The following is a 20,306-nucleotide window of genomic DNA, read 5'->3' as shown; positions in this document are numbered from 1 at the left end:
TCAATATCTTTCATGAATATGCGCAGTTTACTCCCAAAACGTGTCAAAGTTTGCTCGCATCTAGAAACCAGCAATTGTGATATTGTACTACTCACAGAAACATGGCTCCACTCCGATATCACTGATGACGAAGTCCTACAACCATCAGTTGACTACAGCATCTATCGTAAAGACAGGGATGGAAGAAGGGGCGGCGGGGTATTGGTAGCCGTAAAAATCTTCCATCTTTGCATTCTAAATACGTATTTGGAATATGTTATCAACCACCAGACAGCACAGAAACGTTCACGTCTTATTTGTATGAAAATCTTTGCAAAATTACTAAGAAATTTCCTAAAGCTAACATATTCTTATTTGGTGATTTTAATTACCCCGAAATTGACTGGGCTAACCTAACGTCCCCCTCCCAACACTCCAACGATTTCTTAGTGCTTGCACTAGACTTTTCTCTAGTGCAAATGATTCAGAAACCCACCCATGGCAATAATGTTCTTGACCTCGTTTTCACATCTATCCCTGAAACAGTTGCATCAGTTTCTTTGATGCCTGGTTTTAGTGATCATCTACTCGTTAAACTTACACACTGCCCGTATAGAAACGCACTACACCTAAGCGCATATTTAATTATAAGAAGGCTGATTTCACTTCCATCAACATAGGTTTAGAGAATTTCTACAGCTCGTTCATACGTAATTTTGTTTCTCGAACTGTTGAGGGAAACTGGAAAATCTTTAAGGAAACACTAATGCAGCTAACACACTCTCATATTCCGCTAATTCACTTTCGGATAAATAGTTCGAAACCCTGGTATCACAGAACGCTATGCTCAATAAAAAGTAAATAGAAATGCCTGTTCAGAATTGCTAAGCAGCGAGGAACCCCAGTGGCGTGGTTAAAACATAAAGAGTCCGAAAAAGATTATTGTTGTAACATTCGTAGCGCTAAGCACAAATTCTTTTCACACGACCTCCAATCCATGATACAAAATAACCCTAAGAAATTCGGGGTCATTGATTTTCCCTCGAAAAGACTCGGGCCGAATTTCACTCCAAGACAATACCAGAGCACCTATTTCAGAAGACTCCTCAGTTGCTTTTAATAATTTTTTTTATCTTGATGTTTGCACGCGAGGATTACTCTACCATTCCTGCAATCAAAGACATAAACAACAGGTATATGGCACCAATAAAGATTGATGCATCCGGCATCTCATCTCTAATTAAGAAACTAAAGGCCTCTACTTCAGCCAGCGTTGATGGTATAAATAATGAAATTTTGAAGCGTACATCCCCATATACAGCCCCCATCCTATCACGCATTTTGAGCAATCCTTATCTGCAAGGGAACTACCATGTGACTGGAAAATCAGGAAAATCATACCCATCTTTAAGTCTGGTGATAAAAGCAAGATAAGTAATTACCGACCAATATCATTAACACGCATTCCATGTAAATTACAAGAGCATGTCATAGCATCTAATATTGTGCAGCACTTAGAAGCTAACAATTTCTTCTATCCAAAGCAACACTGTTTTAGTAAAGGACTTTCCTGTGAGACTCAACTAATCGAATTCACTAACGAGCTATTCACATGATGTCGAGATTGATAGTATCTTTAATGACTTTGCCAAAGCCTTTAATCGCGTTCTCCACACTAGATTGACAGCCAAATTATCATCATTACATTTAGACAGCCTTACAATATCATGGATAAGGAACTTCCTCACATCCTGCACACAGTTTACGTTTACTGACAATCATTCATCTTTCTTTGGTGATGTGTCATCTGGTATATCTCAAGGTAACGTGCTGGGTCCGTTATTGTTTCTCATCTACACAAATGATTTGTCATCCAACATAACATCAGCAATCAGATTATTTGCCGACGATTGCGTAGTTTATCGCCAAATTAGACACCCGACGACCACATCGTTCTTCAAAAAGATCTAGATAAAACTACAAATTGGTGCATGCTATGGCAAATGTCACTAAATAAAGAAGAATGCAGATTAATAACCATAAGCCGAAAGAAAACTAACTCTCTTAACACTTACTCACTTAATAACAGTGCTGTTACTGTCACCCCCCTGTACAAATATCTCGGTATCCATATTACAACAAGCTTATCATGGAAGGCGGATATAAAGCATGTTACAGCAAAAGCATCTAGCACACTTGGTTACCTCAAACGAAACCTACGTGAAACCCTTTCAGCCACTCGGGAAACAGCGTACAGAACCTTTGTTCGTCCTCGCTCGAATTCGCTTCTGCCACCTGGTCGCCACATCAGAAATATTTAATAAATTCTAGTTTCGCATCCATCCATCCATCGAATCTGTTCAAAACTGTGCCGCACCATTTCATCGCGAAAGATTACAGTAGGCATTCTAGCGTTACTGCCATAAAGAAAACCCATCACTCACATCTCTTGAATCTAGAAGGACGGTAGCTCTGCTTTGCTTACTGCACAAAATCACTCACAGTCAATACGCAACTTTATTACCCGTTTCCTGCCCATTTCGCACATCTCGCCGCTCATATAACGCACACAGTTTCACACATGTGTTTGGCCACACAAATGCATTTAACAAATCTGCATTACCTATGGCAATTGCAGCTTGGAATGATCTTCCAAGCCACATTGTTGAAATTGATAATCTGGAATCATTTAGAGAAACATTTTAAAAAATGATTCCGCAGTTATGCACACACATTGTTTCACTTGTACCATGTGACTTGACTGTCGTCATTCTCACTCCTTGCAAACAGTTTATAGGTATACATGCGTTTGCAGTTCTTTGCCAGGAGTTCAATGAGTCGTGCACATTTCTGATCGTCCAGAGTGTTGTTGTTGTTCTTCGTTTGCTTGATGTTAAACAGCGTCTTTTTTTCAATCGCTTAAGTTGTTGTTTATTTATTTATTCAATATACTCACAGGCTCTAAATAGGAGAATTGTGTGAGGGGGGCATGCAAAGAAAATTGACAATTTGACAAATTGAGAATTGACAAATTGAGATTCAATATTGACATGTGTGCACAGCGCAAAAAACGAGTTATAAAAGTTTTCCGTTTTGTGGATGACTTCTTGTTACTTTTTGCATGTTAAGGACAAGGTTTGGAGCCTGCTGTTTCAAATGTACTTTGCCAATTCAACGAGTGTTTGTCACCACTTGTCCTGACGCACGAACTACCGGTAGATGACTCGTTAGGGTTTTTAGATTTGCGACTTAGTATCTCCAGAGATCACTTGTGCTGAATGTACGAGCCCAGAGGGAATAAGCCACTTTTGACTTATCTGTCGGCCCATTCTTAGCTGGTTAAAGGGGGCATTGTAAATCTTCACTTCACAAATGCCCTAAATAAGTCTTGCTTCCACTCTTTAACACGCACTCTCCTGGCGCAGGCCTCCTGCCTAACGTATGCTGGATACCCCGAGCTTTTGTTAGTTTCTGTAGCAGAGAAGATATTAAAGAAAATCAAGCTTGGAGACAAAGCACCAGCTGACTGCGCTGCCGGAGACGATAAGCCAGTCACAGTGTTCCCTTACTTGCACAAGATATCGTCCAGCTTGAAGAAGATTGGCAGTAAAGTAGATGTTAAAAGTTGTTTTGTCTTTTTGCCCCAGAAAAATTATCAGTGCTCTGCAGGCACGTGAATGCTCATGCCACACGACGAAATATTTGCACTACTAACCCTAGGAAGCGGTTTGGAGCATGCGTCCTTAGTGTGGTTTACATGATTCCCCTGACTTGCGGAAAGAAATACGTTGGCCAAACAGGCAGATGTTTAAATGAGCGATTGAAAGAGAATTTTTACAATGTTTACACCGACGTGCAAGGTAATCTTGGCATTCACTGCAGATACTGCCCTTGTGACTGAATTTGAACACTGCTTCGTAACCTCCAAACACCAAGAACAACTTACACGTGAAATCATAGAGGCTAACAAGATACAGCGGCTGGGTGACTTTTGCATCAGCATGCCGTCTATTGCCCTCACCAATAATGAAATCAAGTTTCTCCCTGTGATGCAATAGAGGTTCACGTGTGACATAATGCAAAAGTAATTTCTCATTACTTTTGGTCATGTACACAGTTCTGGCGATTTCGCAAATAAAGATCAGTTGAAGTCACCGCCTGTGTTGGGTTCTTCCTTCAGACCTCATCTTTTGCACTATGCACACGTCGATATGGAAATCATCATCTGTGGGAATGCATGCTCATTCCGATATCTTCGTAGCAGCCGCGCGGTTATCACATAATGATCGCATGCTCACTAGTGGAGGGTAGCAGGGAGAGGGTATGTCTCGTCGCTCCCACTGCTCTTCGTGCCTGGCTGCGATGCTGCAGCCAAGGCACCCCCGTTCCCTCCTCTCCCCTTTCTTGGAACCAGGAACACTTCCACTTCAGCGCTCAAGGAGAGGCGCTTTTCCCCCAATGCCTCTTTGTCTTTCGGATAATGAGCTTGCGACTGGCTGCAACTCAATTCAGCTGTGGAGACCACCGCACACCATCCTTCTGCAGTGCCCGGCCTTCGTGAGTGACTGAACGCCCCAGGGCTCGAGCGCAGATCTACGCTGGGCGATCTGAACCCTTATCAGCCTCTTGTGTGGTACCCCCAATTGTGTGGTTTGTCATGTCAGCCATGCGGAACACTCCGCAGCTGTGGTTTCCTTTGTGTTTGTTCGTTGCCTTTGTTGGTATAAGAAACTAGGGTGAATAAACTCCTTAATTTAAAGGCTCGCCCTGCCCCCCTGGCCTGAACCCACCATGGTTGCGACTCACTGCGCACCGCGGGTTAGGGGTCACACATCTGACTGTTAGGGCTGCTGCAAAAGTGCTAGCGGGCAACTGCCACTCTTCTGGCACGGTGTGATCTAGAGAAGGGTCCGGTGCACACACACGAACTTGAGTACTACCCCTATACATCGTAATAAACATGAGGTGACCATTTGAAAGGGCTGGTTGATGTTGGCACAATAGAAATGTAAGAGCAATTCGATATCGCATTTATATAAAGCATTGAGCTGCTGCGCTGCTGGGCCAAGGTTAGAATTCTGAAGCTTGGAGCAGGATGTTTTTTTTTTTTTTTTTCATGTGAGAGCATTAAATGGCCCATGAGGTGAAAAAGCCGACATCTGTAGTCTGTAGCAGAGAAACGACAGGTAAATTCGCATTGGCTGCGATTCCATGTCCCAAGTGTGCCTCAACAGGGCAAAGCGGGAGAAAGCAGACACCATGCTGTCACGCTAGCGTACCAGGTGTTGTGTGAGGGGAGAAGGCATCACTGCAATGCCACGTCACCCTCACTCTCACTGTCGTAAGCCGGTGCACAGTCCACGTCTCTTTCTCATCTTCACTGGGCTTAGCTGCTGCGCAAATTTGTCGGCCTTGGCGGCAGCCGCTGCTTCCTCAGTATCTTGTCATGCAGGACGTTGGTGGCACGCAGCATTGGCACCACAGGCTGCTGCTGCTTGCTGGCTCGGGCAGCACGTACTGCTATGGTATATTACTTGTAGAGCAAAACTAAAAGAACCGCTCAGCAGCATTCAATAGGGCATTAATGCTTTCGCAGTTTTTAAAGGCCAAGCCATGGGATGGTAGGCAAAGAAAGCTTCACTTTAAAGACTAGGCTACACCACCTGTAGGACCACCTGAGAAGGATGGCTGGCAGGTATGGTATACCTGTGCTGATCTCAGCATCAGAGAAGCTGGATCATATGTGGAGAGTTGTTAATGATGTGGGGTTCTGGTAACTCGCGGGAGTATCAACCAATGCAGGTTTGAGCTTAGTGAGACACAGGGCCGCATCAGCTGTCACCTCACATACTCAAGAGCACCACTGTGCACACACTAACTCTGCAAAAGAAGACTAGCGAGCGCTATGCACGCAAGAGAACACAGTACTGCTCCGAGTTATTGGAAACTGTCTCCGGCAGCCCCCAATACTGCACAAACGCGCAGTCCTGAGCCGGCGCAGGAACGCCATTGGAGAACCCCCAGAGAAAGGAGGGGACCCTCGTAGATAGAAGTTGTCATGCTTGACTCCATTAGCACGTCCTGGCTCCTAGGATGATGTCGCATGTCACCGATCTCAGGGGCATGTGGATGTTATGAGAGGTGGGGTTGGAAGATGCAAGGCAGCACAGCAAACAGATTTTAATTAGACTCAAAACTCGAAAACTCAAAACTCAATTGACTACAAACAAAACTCAATGAAGAAATGGTAGCACTTATGTAACCCAAACATGTCCTTTCCCCCTCTGCGATAGTTCTAGGCGTTTTCTATGCGAAAGTCGGGCAACCCTAGCCTATGGCTGCGCCGCTATCAGAAAAGAGCTACAGAGTATTGAAGCCTCTGCTGTCGCCTGCCAGTGCACCCGCTAGAGGCGCTGCATCAGCTTCCTGCTGAACTTGCCAGTCGCCTGCTCCGCCTCGCATGTGGTGTTTCTTTGTGCTCTGCTGCATTGACGGTCAGATGTCTGTGACTTGGTTGCTTGCTGCCTGCTTATTTTCCATGTAGTGCCTGTCTCCGCGTGTCACCAACGTCACAGATGTGTGTCCCAGGTAGGCGAAAATGACTAACCATCGCCGCAACTGTTGTTTTGCGCCTGGGTGCCGTAAGGGGTACAGCCACGTGAAAGGCGCACCGAAGGTGTCCTTGTTCAATGTTTCACGAGAAGAACGAAGAAAGCAGGGGGAAAGGAATTTGCACTGTGCAGATAAAGTATTGGATCAGACATTTGTGGTCTGCGAGCTCCATTTCGAGCTGCGATACATAATCAGAAACTATGTGCACATGACTGATTGTACCCGCCGTGGTTGCTCAGTGGCTATGGTGTTCGGCTGCTGAGCACGAGGTCGCGGGACCGAATCCCGGCCACGGCGGCCGCATTTCGATGGGGGCGAAATGCGAAAACACCCGTGTACTTAGATTTAGGTGCACGTTAAAGAACCTAAGGTGGTCGAAATTTCCGGAGTCCTCCACTACGGCGTGCCTCATAATCAGAAAGTGGTTTTGGCACGTAAAACCCCATAATTTAATTTTAATGATTGATTGCAAAAAAACACGTATTCCTCGTGGAAGGCCCCTGCTATCGGAAGATGCCATCCCCACGATTCTCCCGAACCTACCTGCTTACCTGTCGAAACCAACTCCAAAGCCAATAAGCAAGAGAAAACGACTTGACAATGAAGCCACAGCAAGCAAGAAAAGCCGGGACGGCCTCGTGCTTGATGCTCCTGACCCGATGTTCATGAGTGTCAACACTTCCAACACTGAGACGACGCCACCGACAGCAGCTGGCCCAGAGGAAATAAATCACCCTTTGGCCTTCCTATTTCATCTCAAGACTCTATCTATGTACTAGAGCACGCACTACTTCCCAGAACTTGATGGGGTGCTTTACTGTACGGCAGTTTTGTGCAATAGTGCTGTCGTCACATCTGAAAAAGTCTTAATGTTTGTCTTTGACTGGCATCCAGATGGCTTATGCAAAGTCAATCTCAGGGAAAGACTGGCTGAAGAGCATTGCTTAACCACCCAGACAGAAGCAGAGAACCTTCTGGTGAAAGTAGAAGCCTTTGAACTCTGCATTAGAGCACTGAATGCCCAAGAGAATTATTCATGCTTCTTGACAAAAGGAATTCAAAGCAAGCTGAAGCTCAGGCACGGGATGTACTTCAACAACAACTGTCACAGCAAAGTGGAAACCAAAGGTGGGCATCACTCTGAGCATTTCATTGTCTCCACATGATTTCTCAATGGCATTAGCAGAATGTGATTGCAGAAGAGTGTTAGAATGTGTGGGGCTCGCTAAGAGAACTAGCAGAGGCGTTTATAATGAGGCGTGCTATGTATGAATACTTCCATGCTGCTTTGCCAGGGCGTTTATGACTGTTGGTCTCTTTCTTGGTAATTTATAAGTGTATACTTCACATTCTTTCTGCTCTCATTTAATTTGGGTATATGTTCTTTCCGCAGGAGGGCAGTACATCAACTGGAAGAATCTATGCAAGGTCCTTTTGAACAGAAAGGCCAGGGTTTGGCGTGCATCTGCCAGGATGTCACAAAATGTGGCCCAAAAAGTTAAGAAGTTTTGCATAGCTTAATAGACGCCTTCTTTCACGGATGTCTTCATTACACGACAACATGGAGAAGATGCAGGCATTTAATGCTTCTGTGTCAGAAGTACTCAATGAGCATATTTGTAAACTCCCACAAAAACAGCAAGAAAGTGTTGAGCAATGTTCCGCTGCAATATACAACATGAGGGAGGGCGGGGAAATGGTCATTTTGGATGCTGCTTGGCTTCTGCATGGTGTTCTGCTATGTTTTTGCAAGATGCGCCTCATCGATGTGCTGTATTTATTACTCTAAAACACGTCTTACGCGCCACATATCATCTATGCTACCGAGACCTGGTTACATGATGGTGTGCATGATTCTGAAGTAACCCTCCCTGGGTTCAAAGAGGTTTGGGAAAACAGAAAATTCAGGAGAGGAGGCAGTGTTGCTCTATTTCTTCAATCTGATCTCCCCTTTCCTGTACTCCCTGCCACGCCTGATACTGAGTATTTGTGGTGTAAAATCAAACTTGAACATATGTCTTTGATTATAGGGGTCGTTTGCCGTCCACCTGATTCTAAAATCGGGTATTTACACAATCTACTAAGTGAATTTTTTCATATCCCTAGTTACAATACTTCTTCATCCAATGTTATATGCATGGGCGATTTTAATGCTCCTGGTGTTGATTGGACTTCTGTGAAAGTGAGTGCACACGAAGTAGCTAACTCTCTTTGGTGCAGCAGATATATAACAATTTTCTTAAGAAAAGCTCTCTCAACCACCATCCTTCCGCACTCATGGAAACTTGCTTCAATTTTTGCCTTATGCGAGTCAGGTGACATTCAACTGTTATCTATGGGCCCATCTCCTAAAACAGCACATTCATGTAAATTACTCGAACACATTATCTTTAAACATATTATGGAATTTCTTCAAGCTAACAAAATTTTTATGCACTTTCCAGCATGGTTTTAGATGTGGTCTCAGCACTATAACACAACTGACAGAGAATTCATTCACGACATCAGCAGCTCTTTAGACATAGGTGACCAGATGGATGCTATATTTATAGACTATGCAAAGCTGTTTGCTCTACTGAAAAAATTCATCCTTCATTGTATGGGTATCGAACTTTCCTTCCCAGCGCTCGCAATATGTACATTTCAACTCTACTAGCTCACCCTTGATGCCCGTTTCATCAAAGGTGACCCAAGGCTCAGTACTGGGTGCTCTTTTATTCTCGCTTTATATTAATGATCTCCCCTTACCTACCTTAGTTAAAATACGGCTTTTTGCAGACGATTGCAATTTATATCATGCAATTGAATCCCCAACTGATCACGTTGACCTTAACAATTCTTTCGCTGACTTCTGTAACTGGTCCAAAGCATGGCCAATGAATATAAACTTTTCCAAAACTGTCTCCATGTCCTTTACATGGCGCTGCATGTTTTGTTCATAGGAGATATGACAACTTTTTTTGCCATCTAACTCTCTTCGCCTACTTGGTATCGCTCTTCTTGCAGAGCATCGCAAGCTTGAATACCTAGAATTCCTCCACATGTTAATCGATTCTCCTCGTCTTTCCTCTCTAGATAACTATTTGACTTTTTCTAAACCCTCATTATGAGGAGTCAACACGGTCTAAATATCTCAACCTTTTTTGCCCGCCCCAATTTTTTTAAATACAGATTTTTTTACATCAACAATTGAAGTCTGGAATTCATTACCAGGTGACATCCATTCACTACCACAGAAACAATTCACGCAAGCTTGGTTATAAATGTTTGTATGTTTGCTGTTCGTCTCACTCCTGCAATAGCTTCATTGAGGCTGCAGTATGTATAAATAAATAAGATAAAAATAAAGTATGTATACATGCCCTGAAAAAATGCCTCTTTGTTTCGGTGAACTTGCCCATGCTTTGTATTGTAAGGAAATGGGCTTGTAAAGGAGAGCAAGTAAGAGTGCCGTCGACAAACCATTTGAGATTGCATATCCATAATCACTGAACAAACTGGCCTCCGAGCCTATGAGAGTGCATGGCAAGTTTACTTTCCTGCAGCCGTGTAATGTACCACGGCAGTTTAACAATCAAGCTCGAAGCGGTTAAAACACATGGGATGATGAAGGTAATGGGTCAGCCCTTTGCACATGATTAGGCTGTGGCATTGACATAGGCAAATTAAGCTTCCCGTCGAAGCGTAATGATTGTAAAAACAAATTGGGCAGACATTTAACATCATCGCGGGAATGACGTATAATCTTTCCCGAGCCATCTCCAGTGGTCCGGAGAATCACACTTTTTATTCCTGCCAAAGTGGCGAGATACCCTACAAATAATTGCCCGGTCAGCAGTGCAGAAACCGGCACTCTACTTGAAAGTGAAATGGTAAAAGTAACGCCGCCTGCTAGGCAGCCGCTGTGCCCCGGAGCTACCGGAGCGAAGCTTCAAGAGGAACCTCTTGCCGCGCCACCTCTCAGCGGCAACATGCAACACACCAGGCCACGCCCTCCTCTGAGCCCACTACAAACCTTCTAGTACACTGTAAAGGAGCGTTCTTACAGAGTTTTGTCGTCGCACGTATCCTCAGAGTCTGGTGCGTGTCAGATCTTCATCGTAGTCGATGCTCCCGCTGACTCCGTAAGTGCTGCTGCCTTGGTGTTGGCCAGTCAACTCGTCCGTCTCGAATGCTGATGTCCCGAACTCTGTCGCTGACGTGGCACTCTGGCCTTACTAGTTAGGCCTAACTCCGGGTTCCGCCGCTACTTCTTCGAGTGCCGACAAGATGCCCCGGGGACTATCGTACGTGCTGGTCTGCCTCTGGAGGGGATCCTTCCTGGAGTGCCCAGCACTGCCGTGAGAGGCAGCAGCACGTACAAGGAGCCTCACTCGAACGTCGCCGAGGTCGACGGCCACACCCTGGATGGCCAGGACTTGACCAAACCTCCATGGCTTTCGTCACCAGTGCGATGCTGACGCTACAACCTTCTTGGCCCAAAGCCACGTCAATAATGCCAGCTCTGCGTCACTTCTCTCTCATCACAGCTCAGGTCACACGCCTCGAGGGCTCATGCCGTTTGGACCAATACGTGCACATCGTCCTCTTCGTTTTTTTTTTTCTGTGCCACATGCCTCTTACACATGACAGATGGCCTAGCGATTAGCTGGGTCATCTGTCAATTAGCTTTGGCAACTAGCAGCGATCCCAATGACGCGGCGTAGAATGCGCTTTCCCAGGAGTTCTTTGATCTCAGCATTTTGGTCGCTGACCAAGTGTCAGCCATCAAATCCGTAGCCGTTAAACCGATTCGTCTCACTAAAACAGGAGAGGTTCAAAAATCGCTGCCCCCACTGGCCTAATGTAACAGCTCCTCCATGGCCCAGAAAATCTTCACCGTTGGTCAGGATGAGAATGGATGGTAACCAAGAAGATGGCCTGGCTCTCTGCACAACTGCAGTCAGGGCAATATAGATTGACTATATGGAGTACGTGGTGGTGCCGCAAAGCCGTGTGAATTATCGGGCATCTGGAAAATCGGTTATTAACTACTTTGGCAATACAGTGGAATCTCGATGATACGATCACGGCTAATATGAATTTCTGGATGATACGAATTTTTCTGTGGTCCCGGTCGAGCCCCATTACTTTCCAACGTGCTAGAGAACGGTTGTTACGAATCAATTTTCGACCCGCATCAGTTGATACGAATATTACTGAAGACACTTTCGAAATTTGAAAGTGTGCTTGGTGAAGGCCACACGCTGTTGCCGTCTGTGCTCCACTTCCCTGGCTTTACTGCTCGGTGAAATGGCCGGTCGCTGCTGCCGTCTGCGCTCCAATTCGTTCGCTTTGGTGTTCGGCGATATCGCCTGTCGCTGCTGCCGCTTGCGTTCTGCTTCCTTGCCTTTAGTACCCGGCGATCTAATCAGTCGATGTTGGCGTTTCCGTTCTGCCTCCCTTGCTTTCGCATCTGGTGACATGTTCATTCGTCGCACGCGCATTCGCTCCTTGTTCTTCTGGCGTTTGATGTTGGGGGAATCTGGCGTCCACTGCCGCTTCTAGAACCGCTTTTCGCGCAATCACTGGGCCGCTTCGGCGCTACGTGTCTCACTCGACTGCAACGAGACGTCTGACGAAGGAGCGCCGGTGCAGCTGCCACCGCCGACGCCCGCGCGCTTATTCTACCGCTACTGTGTGACGTCACAATTGCTATGCGCAGCTGCGCCCCCGACCGACGCGCCGGTTGCTAAGGAGGGGAGGAGGTTGCACCGCTGCGCGGAGAAGAGGCCACAGTTGGCACCATTCCAGTGCACGGACGAACACGACTGCGAGCCCCACCGACGGCAGTGAAAGAGAACAGCGCGCAGTTACGCATTTTCTCCCTGTCTCTTTTGGTGCGGAGGCGCGGACTTGGCGGCAGACAGCGCGGAGGGCGCGACTGGGTGCGGAGAGTTTGAAGCGGTAGCACTTTTGTTGCCTTTCCTCCTTTTCTTCCTTTTCCGCGTGCCATCGGACGGAGTGGATGCTGTGCTTCTAGCCGCGTTCTTGTCTTTGACGTGGGCGACGGCGAAGGACCACCACCGGCGGCTGAAACGCTGCATGCGCTCGAAGTTCTGAGGCGTGCTATGGCCACAGATGAAATCAGCGACGACACGTGCACGCGTTTTTATGGATTTGAACAATGTCTACTAATTGACCTGACAAAGAAAAAGAAGCAGAAGGACATCGGAGACTTCTCCTCCAAGAAATAAATGCTTTTTACGTACGTGTGCCTGAGTGAATTCACCTCTCACTTTTTAATTTAGCTAGATTTAATTGTTTGGATGATACGAATTTCGGCTAATACGAATATTTTTCGTGACCCCATGAGATTCGTATCATCGAGATTCCACTGTACCTCGTGCCGATGACACGGCGTCAATGATGATTCGTGGCGATTCCTCTGTTACTGGAGCCAGCATTAACACGACTTTCATTCCCTTTCAATAAAGTTACAGCTAATCTTCCCTGATAGAAGCACAAATTCCCCGAGTTATCTCTGAGTATTTGCAGACTATTCAAATTCGCTGAGAATTCCCGGTTTTCCCGGTTGGTAGACACCCTGAGTACAATTGGCTTGAAGCGCAACAAAAACATGGGGACAGAGGAAAGGAACTGCAGGCAGGATGAATGGAGCACTCATTCAGACAGGATGAGCGCTAACTTCAAACTAAAGTTTATTCTCAGAAAACCATGTGTTTTAATCAGTCAACACTGATCAAAAGCACAATGCGTCAATGCGGAAGCACACTCCAATCCTCCCAGAAAGTTTGAAATATTTGTAAAATTCAATCGCGACATAGCTATATGCATAAAAACACTAAAAACCTAACGCTCCGAGATTGTAAGAGAGAATCAAGCTCTGAATCAGGCCCTTCTCATGGGTGCACTGATAGCATCGTGTTAGCAGCTAAAAACGCTTTGTCAAGAAATGTTATTTCGCTTAGGTGAAATATGTAATTTCGCTTGCGTGAAATCGAGGGCTGGCTGGCACAAGTAAAACCGTTTTTGAGAATGTAGAAAGCCTCTACAACCTCCCTAGTTGTCCTGTCTCGGTACTGAAAGAGGACAATTGTTTCACATAGAATGGGTTTACATCAGCATTGTCTGCAGCGCATGGCAAGATGCGAATATGAATTCATGGAGCTTGAGGGCCTCATGAATAGTCAGTGGGCGCCGGCTCCCACGGAAGAGTTTAGTGTCTATATTAACGGCTCTTTGCCTTCTGCACCTCATGGCCACAAATACTTGTTGGTGATTACCGACGAATTCACTAAGTTTCCAGAGCTCTTCCCTCTAGGAACGGGCAAGCATCAAAATCTTCTATTGTTTAGTTGCAGTTTTCTGTTGCCATGGCACACCTGTGGCCATCACAAGCGACAATGGAAAGCTCTTTGTGAGCCCTTTATAGTGCAATCTAAAACACTGCGGCATCAAGGATCGTCACACTGTGCCATACTGACCAGTAGGATAAATGGTCGAGTGCCACAAGGACAACATTAAGCAGTGCCTACGAGCACACTGCTCCAAACATAAGGACTGGTGCCAGCACATACGTAACATTATCCTTGCCATGCGTACTGCAGAGAGCATAGTCATTGGTTATACTCCAGCCTAGCTGTGTTACGGCGTTGAGCTCTGCAAGCTCACGGCCAGTGGGAACCCGCACGTGACCCAATGGGAACCTACACCTGACAAGGAAGATGCAGAGCCTCCAGCAGTGGTACACTATGCCTTTGCTGCAGAACTCCAGCAGTGCCTTGAAGAGGCCTTCAAGTATGCTCAGAAACATCCAAGCAGCTGCTTGGCAAGCACAGAAGTCGAGTTACGGCCATCATCGGCACTCAACAACCATTAAAAACGGTGTCATGCTCATAGACAGTCATACCTTGAGTGATGCTGCCAAGGATGTCTCAGCCAAGTTGGCACTGCGGCAATGTAGACCATATCGCGTGGTCAAGCAGTTAGGAGAAAATGACTATTCTGAGTAACCCTACTACAAGACATCGTAAAACTATTGTCCACGCAGACCAGTTGGTGCTCTACCATGAACGACAGCTTCTCTTCCTGTACTGCTTCACGTTTCGAGGGGAGGGGGAGTTGTGGGGAGAGAGTGGCGGCATAAGTGGACCGAGAGCTTCGCGTGAGGCAAGGCAAGGTGCAGTTGTTGGAGGCCGCGTGTGCAGTTGACTGTAATTGCCAGAGAGAGGACTACATGGCGCAAGTATGGCGGCGAGAGGGAAAGGAAGATGTGGGCGGCACAAAGTTTATTTATACTGTCAGCCCAAGAAAGGGCCTTTACAGGAGTGGAATTTGCTCAAGTGAAAAATGACAAGGCAGAACAATGGCAGTATCTGTAAAAAGTGACGTGCAGTGAACAGTGAACATTTTTTATGCGCATCAGAAACAGAAATACATGCTAAGATGCACTCAGATCAGAGAAGAGAAGAGTGTCTAAACCAGCCATAAAAGCACTGATGGAGGAAGATATGACAATATGATATGATAAGGACATGTGGCAGTGCTCCCCCACAAAAGAGCACTGCCACATGCGCTTATTTCTGTTCATGTCCGTTTCTTTGCGCAGCACCATTTTTAACTTGTTTACAGGGTCGTGTCGATAGCACGATTGGCGTTTGTCCAATTTGCTCGAAACTGAAGTTCACAATGAGAATGTCCGCTCACCTTCGATGTAAATGGACCACACCACATGCGACAGAGATTTGTCAATCGAGAACCAACTGCACATACCATTCGACGATCCTGTATCTGGCTGCTTTTTCTTCCATTTCAACAGATCTGAGGACGCTTGCACGGGGCGGGATGCTCACTGTATCCTCAAGCATTGTGAGTGCAGCGCGTTGGTAGCCAGTGTTTTCCAATGATGCTGCTTTTAGGTCGATTACTGCACTTCTTTTACCCAGGAAGTTCGTCCCGAGAATCATTTACGTGAGCGCTGTTGCAGGTGGGTACGCAGGACCACGAAGAGTAACTCACACGGTGCATCTTCCAGTTGGCGTTACGAGATGCCCTCCAGCTGTGTGAATTTGCGGGCCGTCCCACACAGTTCTGATTTTCCTCAACTGTATCAGAAATGGTTTGCTCATCACTGAATAGTCAGCCCCAGTGTCAATGAGTGCGGTTACTTGACATCCGTTGATGGCCACCTGCAAGCCGGCACTTGGCATCCGACTTCAAGGTCAATGGGTGATCGACTGTGCGTGTGTTGCTTAGAGAGGTCATGACTACGTCGGGCTGAAACCTCAATGTTGGGCATTGTTGCGGCATTGGTTCGTGGTGTCGCAGCGTCAGGTCATGGTGCAGTATCGTCGCTTCATAGAGCAGTAGTGACGGCTCGTGGCATATCAGTTGGAGGGTCTTGCTGGGTTCGCTGGGAAGCAGCGTCACCTCCGTATGTTGCTTTCGTTAGTTTCTCCAATGAGGGCATGGGGATCACCTTCTTGCTCCATAGGCATACGCTGGGTGTGGCGACTGGGGGCAGCTTAAGAGCAGTGATGGTGACCTGTAACGAATCTGGGCTTGCCCTTCCGTTTCTCTCAGGTAGGCCTCAACTTCATGTGGCCGCTGGCCTGGGCCTCGATGGCATGGGGTATCGATGGTGAACTCGTGTAGGCCCATCTGGCGGTAAGGTCAGGTTTGGAGCACGTGGCCGGCTTCCCCACAGTGGAAGCATAATGGGCGTCGGTCTGGTGTCCGCCAGAGGTCAGACTTCCTCGAAGTGGCTTCTTGATAAGATGTAGGTTGGCTGTGCAGCTGCAGTCATGGTAACGGTGTGTAGAACAGGGGCGTGTTGACAGCACGTATGGTTGACTGCACACAACTAGATGCATCTGGTCATGGGTAGGGTCAGTGTAAGTTATCACCGCGGGTTAGGACTGTCTGAGTTGGCAATGCTGTCCCCAGGTTCTGGTGCAGCCCCGGGTGGGATAGCAGCAGGGAGCAGTTTTTGAAGTTCTTCCCAAATTATAGAATGAATAGTCGCATAGAGGCTATTAGCGTCGAGTGCAACTGACAAGTCCTGGTTGTACTGCATAGCCCCTAGCTCAAGCATTTTTTCAATGGTAGCTGCCCCTGTTACAAGCTCTGCAATTGTCTTTGGTGGGTTACGAATGAGACCGACAAATAGCTGTTTCTTCATGGCCCGCATCAGGTGCTGGAGCTTCTTTCCCTCAGTCATATCGGCATCCATGTGTCCGAAAATTTTCTGCATTTCCTCGACGAATGTAGCTACGGGCTCATTGTGATGTTGCTGCCGGGTTTGAAGCACGGCCTCAGCTTGTTCCTTTCATTGGGCACTCAGAAATGTCGATGCCAATTGCATGGGACCCAGAGAGGTCCCAACTTGTCAGTGTAGGTTCCTGGTTTTCGAACCGCATGTGAGCGGATGCTTCTAGTGAGAAAGATATTTCGCAGCTTTTCCTCCCCTAACCATCCGTTATATGATGCAACCCTCTCGAACGTGTCAAGCCATTCTTGCGAGACCTCGCAGGTAGAGCCATGACACCTCGGAGCTTCCTTCGGTTGTTGAAAAGTGAACGTAGTGGGCGTAGCAGCATTGGTCATGGCTGTAGCAGGGTGGGTTTCCACATAGCATTTAGGGTCACGCAAGAGTCCATACTCTGGGGGCAGCCCCAGAAGGCTCGTCCGCATTTTTCCAGGGCCCCTTCCTTAATGATTTTGGTGTGATTGTCGGTGCATACTGAGCTGGTTTCCCGGCTTGAAGGGAGTGTTCGAACCATAAGCACGTCCACCAAATGTCATGCTGAAGTGCCGGTTTTTGTCCGTAGGCATAGGGACAAGGTGACTTGGGAAGTAAATGAACTTTATTTGGGTGAACTTGTGCCCATAAGAGAACTTCTGGCAAACACCATTCGGCGATGGAAATAACAACATGTGCGATCAAGCATCAGCGGAAAAGAATGCCAGCACTCTTGCCAGACCGGTATTTGTAACTGTGACGCCAAACTTACTAGTGCATGAATGCCCCACAATGCGCACATAAGCTGAAAAAGTGCGCCCACCGTTTTATCAAACTAGCGACAGTTATCCTTTTTGCGGATGAAATGTAATAGTGCATTCATCATCCAGGGATTTCTTGAAGCAGAATATCAGTCGAGGAAGCGAGTGCGCATGTATTAATGATATCTGACAGAACTTGTTGCATGAAGTATTATAGCACATAGCACAGCTGTCAGTCCAGTCAGAGACAGGCAAGAGATAACAGAGGGTCACTACCTTTAAATTTAGTACAAAGTACTAAAATTCTAGTGCATACACTATAATTTCATTCAGGGGACCTAATTGGGAGCAGCTGTTGGCACACACTGGCAGCCAGAATACGAAAGCCACATTTATGCAACACCTCAGAGACCAACCACACCATGCACTGCACCCGTTGGCGATCTTTCACGGAGGCTTGCCGGAGGCAAAGCTGCCAAAGCTGATCTGGCGCAGCGTGGAGAAATTTCGGCGATTTTTCCTCTTTTGGCACAATTTGGCGAAGCAATTTATGAGAGTATCAAATGGCACAATTGGCACAGGATTCCCGCCCCTGAATTTTGCCAGAATGTCAAAAAAAGTTTGTAGTTATTAGTGGATTAAATTTGAAAGGACGGATGTCTGCTGGTTGGAGGTAAGAAATTCGCAAGTGAACACCTGCGAACTTCCGGAGGCCTCTACAGTGGAGCTATAAATGAGAAATTAACTCATGTACATGTACCAAGGTATCATAACATACATACAGCAAGTATCATATCAAATACAATTAATCCTCTTGTATCTCAAATACTTATCACCTCAGTATTTTATACCTGTAACATGATACATTTGATAGTATCTTTGCCAAGCTCTGGACTGTATACCACACAAATGACACATTTATCAGCAGTGAGCATTCACGCACACTTGCATGATAGCATGTCAGCAATGAATATCATAGATCCCACATGGTAAGAGTAAGAGTAAGATGCTGATATTCTATTTGATTGTCAGGTAGGCTGGAAACACTATCATCGAAGGACAAAGCCATGTTTTGGACATTCATACCAATGAAAGTGAATTTTTCAGTAAAGGAACTGCCTAAATACAGTAATCCTAGTAGAATATCTTATTGGCAAAAAAAAGAAGGAAAGGTACGAGAAGTTTCAGCCTTGAAAGCTTGTAGCGATTTTAAGCACTCCAAGTATACTTAGCTGAACCAGCTGCTTGTATTGTAACCTCTTACCCTGCAAAGTGAATGTGACATACACTCTCAAGCTGACCAGCATGGAACAGATGGCACACAGGTGAAGAATACAGGGGGGTGCACATCTCAACAGCAGTAAACTTTTGTGAGGCCACTCACCATTAAATATCCCTACATTGAGGTTCTCACTGTCGAGATCTTTGATGTATTTCCCAAGATACTTGTTTAGAAGATGTGCAACAACACCTTCAAACATCTTGAATTGACTTTCCTCACAGGCTTGTCATATCTGGATAACAAAAAGAAAAAGGGGAGACAGGTTACCGTTACAGTGATCATTTATGAACCACCAAAGAAGTGCGTTTACTACAAGTTGCCTAGAAACTTTTACCTTTCTTATATAACATCGACAATATTGCATTTATTTTAGTGAAACTAGTTTTATCTTGAATGAAAGGAAGTATCCAGGACTTCGTTCGCTTGTGCACACAATAGCAAAAAGTCTACGAAGCTGCCAATTCATACAGACTCCTCGAATGTTCAACAACACATTCAGCTGACACACGAAATACTAAGTGTGGTAGTCTCTAATACGCGTGCAATGGTAGTGGCAGGGCACCAGTCAACGCAATCAGAAACTAATAAAGGACCTGCCACAAGTAGTCTCTTCTTCGCCACCCATGCCTAAGGTGACAGTTCATTCTTTTCTCCCATTTTGGCCTTTAAAAGCGACATTATACTCTAAAGAACTGTCGGCAAAGGACTTCGTTCACCACATAGTGCATGCAGAGATGCTTTCATGCTACAGGTCACAATTATTCAACCACATTCTCTGCATGTGGCAAAGCCATGTGGGACAAAACAAAGACCAAAGGCATAACATCAGCCAAAGTTCAGAGCCAATTTTTTCTCCAGATTAAAATAAATGCTTCACCATGCTGCATAATGAGGATCTTCTCATTTTTATACAAGATGGTGCACATGACCGTTTACGAGGCCTCGGTTTTATATTTCTGGCCCTGCCATACGATTGGCCACCACACAGTCCTACTGTGATAACCCGCAATTTTCTCTTCGCATAATGTATCACATGGAACACCTACAAAAACACTGACACATCCTCACAAATGTTTTGCCAGAGATATGCTCAAAGAGACATGAAAGAGAAAAATTATTTGCGCTGAGCTAGTAAATTAGCCTTCTGCAACATCGAAAACAAGCCACTTTTACCGCACGAAAAGGCTAGCCAGAAAAGGTATGAAAAGCAAAAATCGCATGACGCCACACTACCCTGAAGTTCTCACACCAGTTCACTGCCGTCTGCTTGGGCTAGGTTGGGCTAGGTTATCAGTAAAGATCAACTACTTTATTTTCTAAAAGACTGAGCTGGCAAGAACTTCTACTCGGCCCCAGCAGCCCAAATACGAAAATATACTTCGACACTCCCGACACCACACTGGAGTACCAGCGCTGGGGGCACAAAATT

General features: G+C 46.0%; 1 protein-coding gene across 11 annotated transcripts in view; it reads right to left on the bottom strand.

Moving 5' to 3' along the window:
- LOC135897507 (intermembrane lipid transfer protein VPS13A-like) overlaps nt 1–20,306 on the bottom strand; it is a 1,023,564-nt gene that overhangs the window by 954,930 nt on the left and 48,328 nt on the right. For all 11 annotated transcript variants that reach the window (XR_011514733.1, XR_011514732.1, XM_070539327.1 and 8 more), the window contains one exon: nt 18,980–19,109. Coding sequence is in view for 9 of the 11 variants with exons in the window: in XM_070539327.1 (XP_070395428.1) it covers nt 18,980–19,076 (97 nt within the window). In the remaining 2 variants the exon portion in view is untranslated. Of the gene's footprint in view, nt 1–18,979; nt 19,110–20,306 lie in introns of those variants that run through there.

The sequence above is a fragment of the Dermacentor albipictus genome, chromosome 5 (genome assembly GCF_038994185.2).
Source record: "Dermacentor albipictus isolate Rhodes 1998 colony chromosome 5, USDA_Dalb.pri_finalv2, whole genome shotgun sequence".
Classification (NCBI taxonomy): domain Eukaryota; kingdom Metazoa; phylum Arthropoda; class Arachnida; order Ixodida; family Ixodidae; genus Dermacentor; species Dermacentor albipictus.
This window is presented reverse-complemented; position numbering and strand designations above follow the sequence as displayed.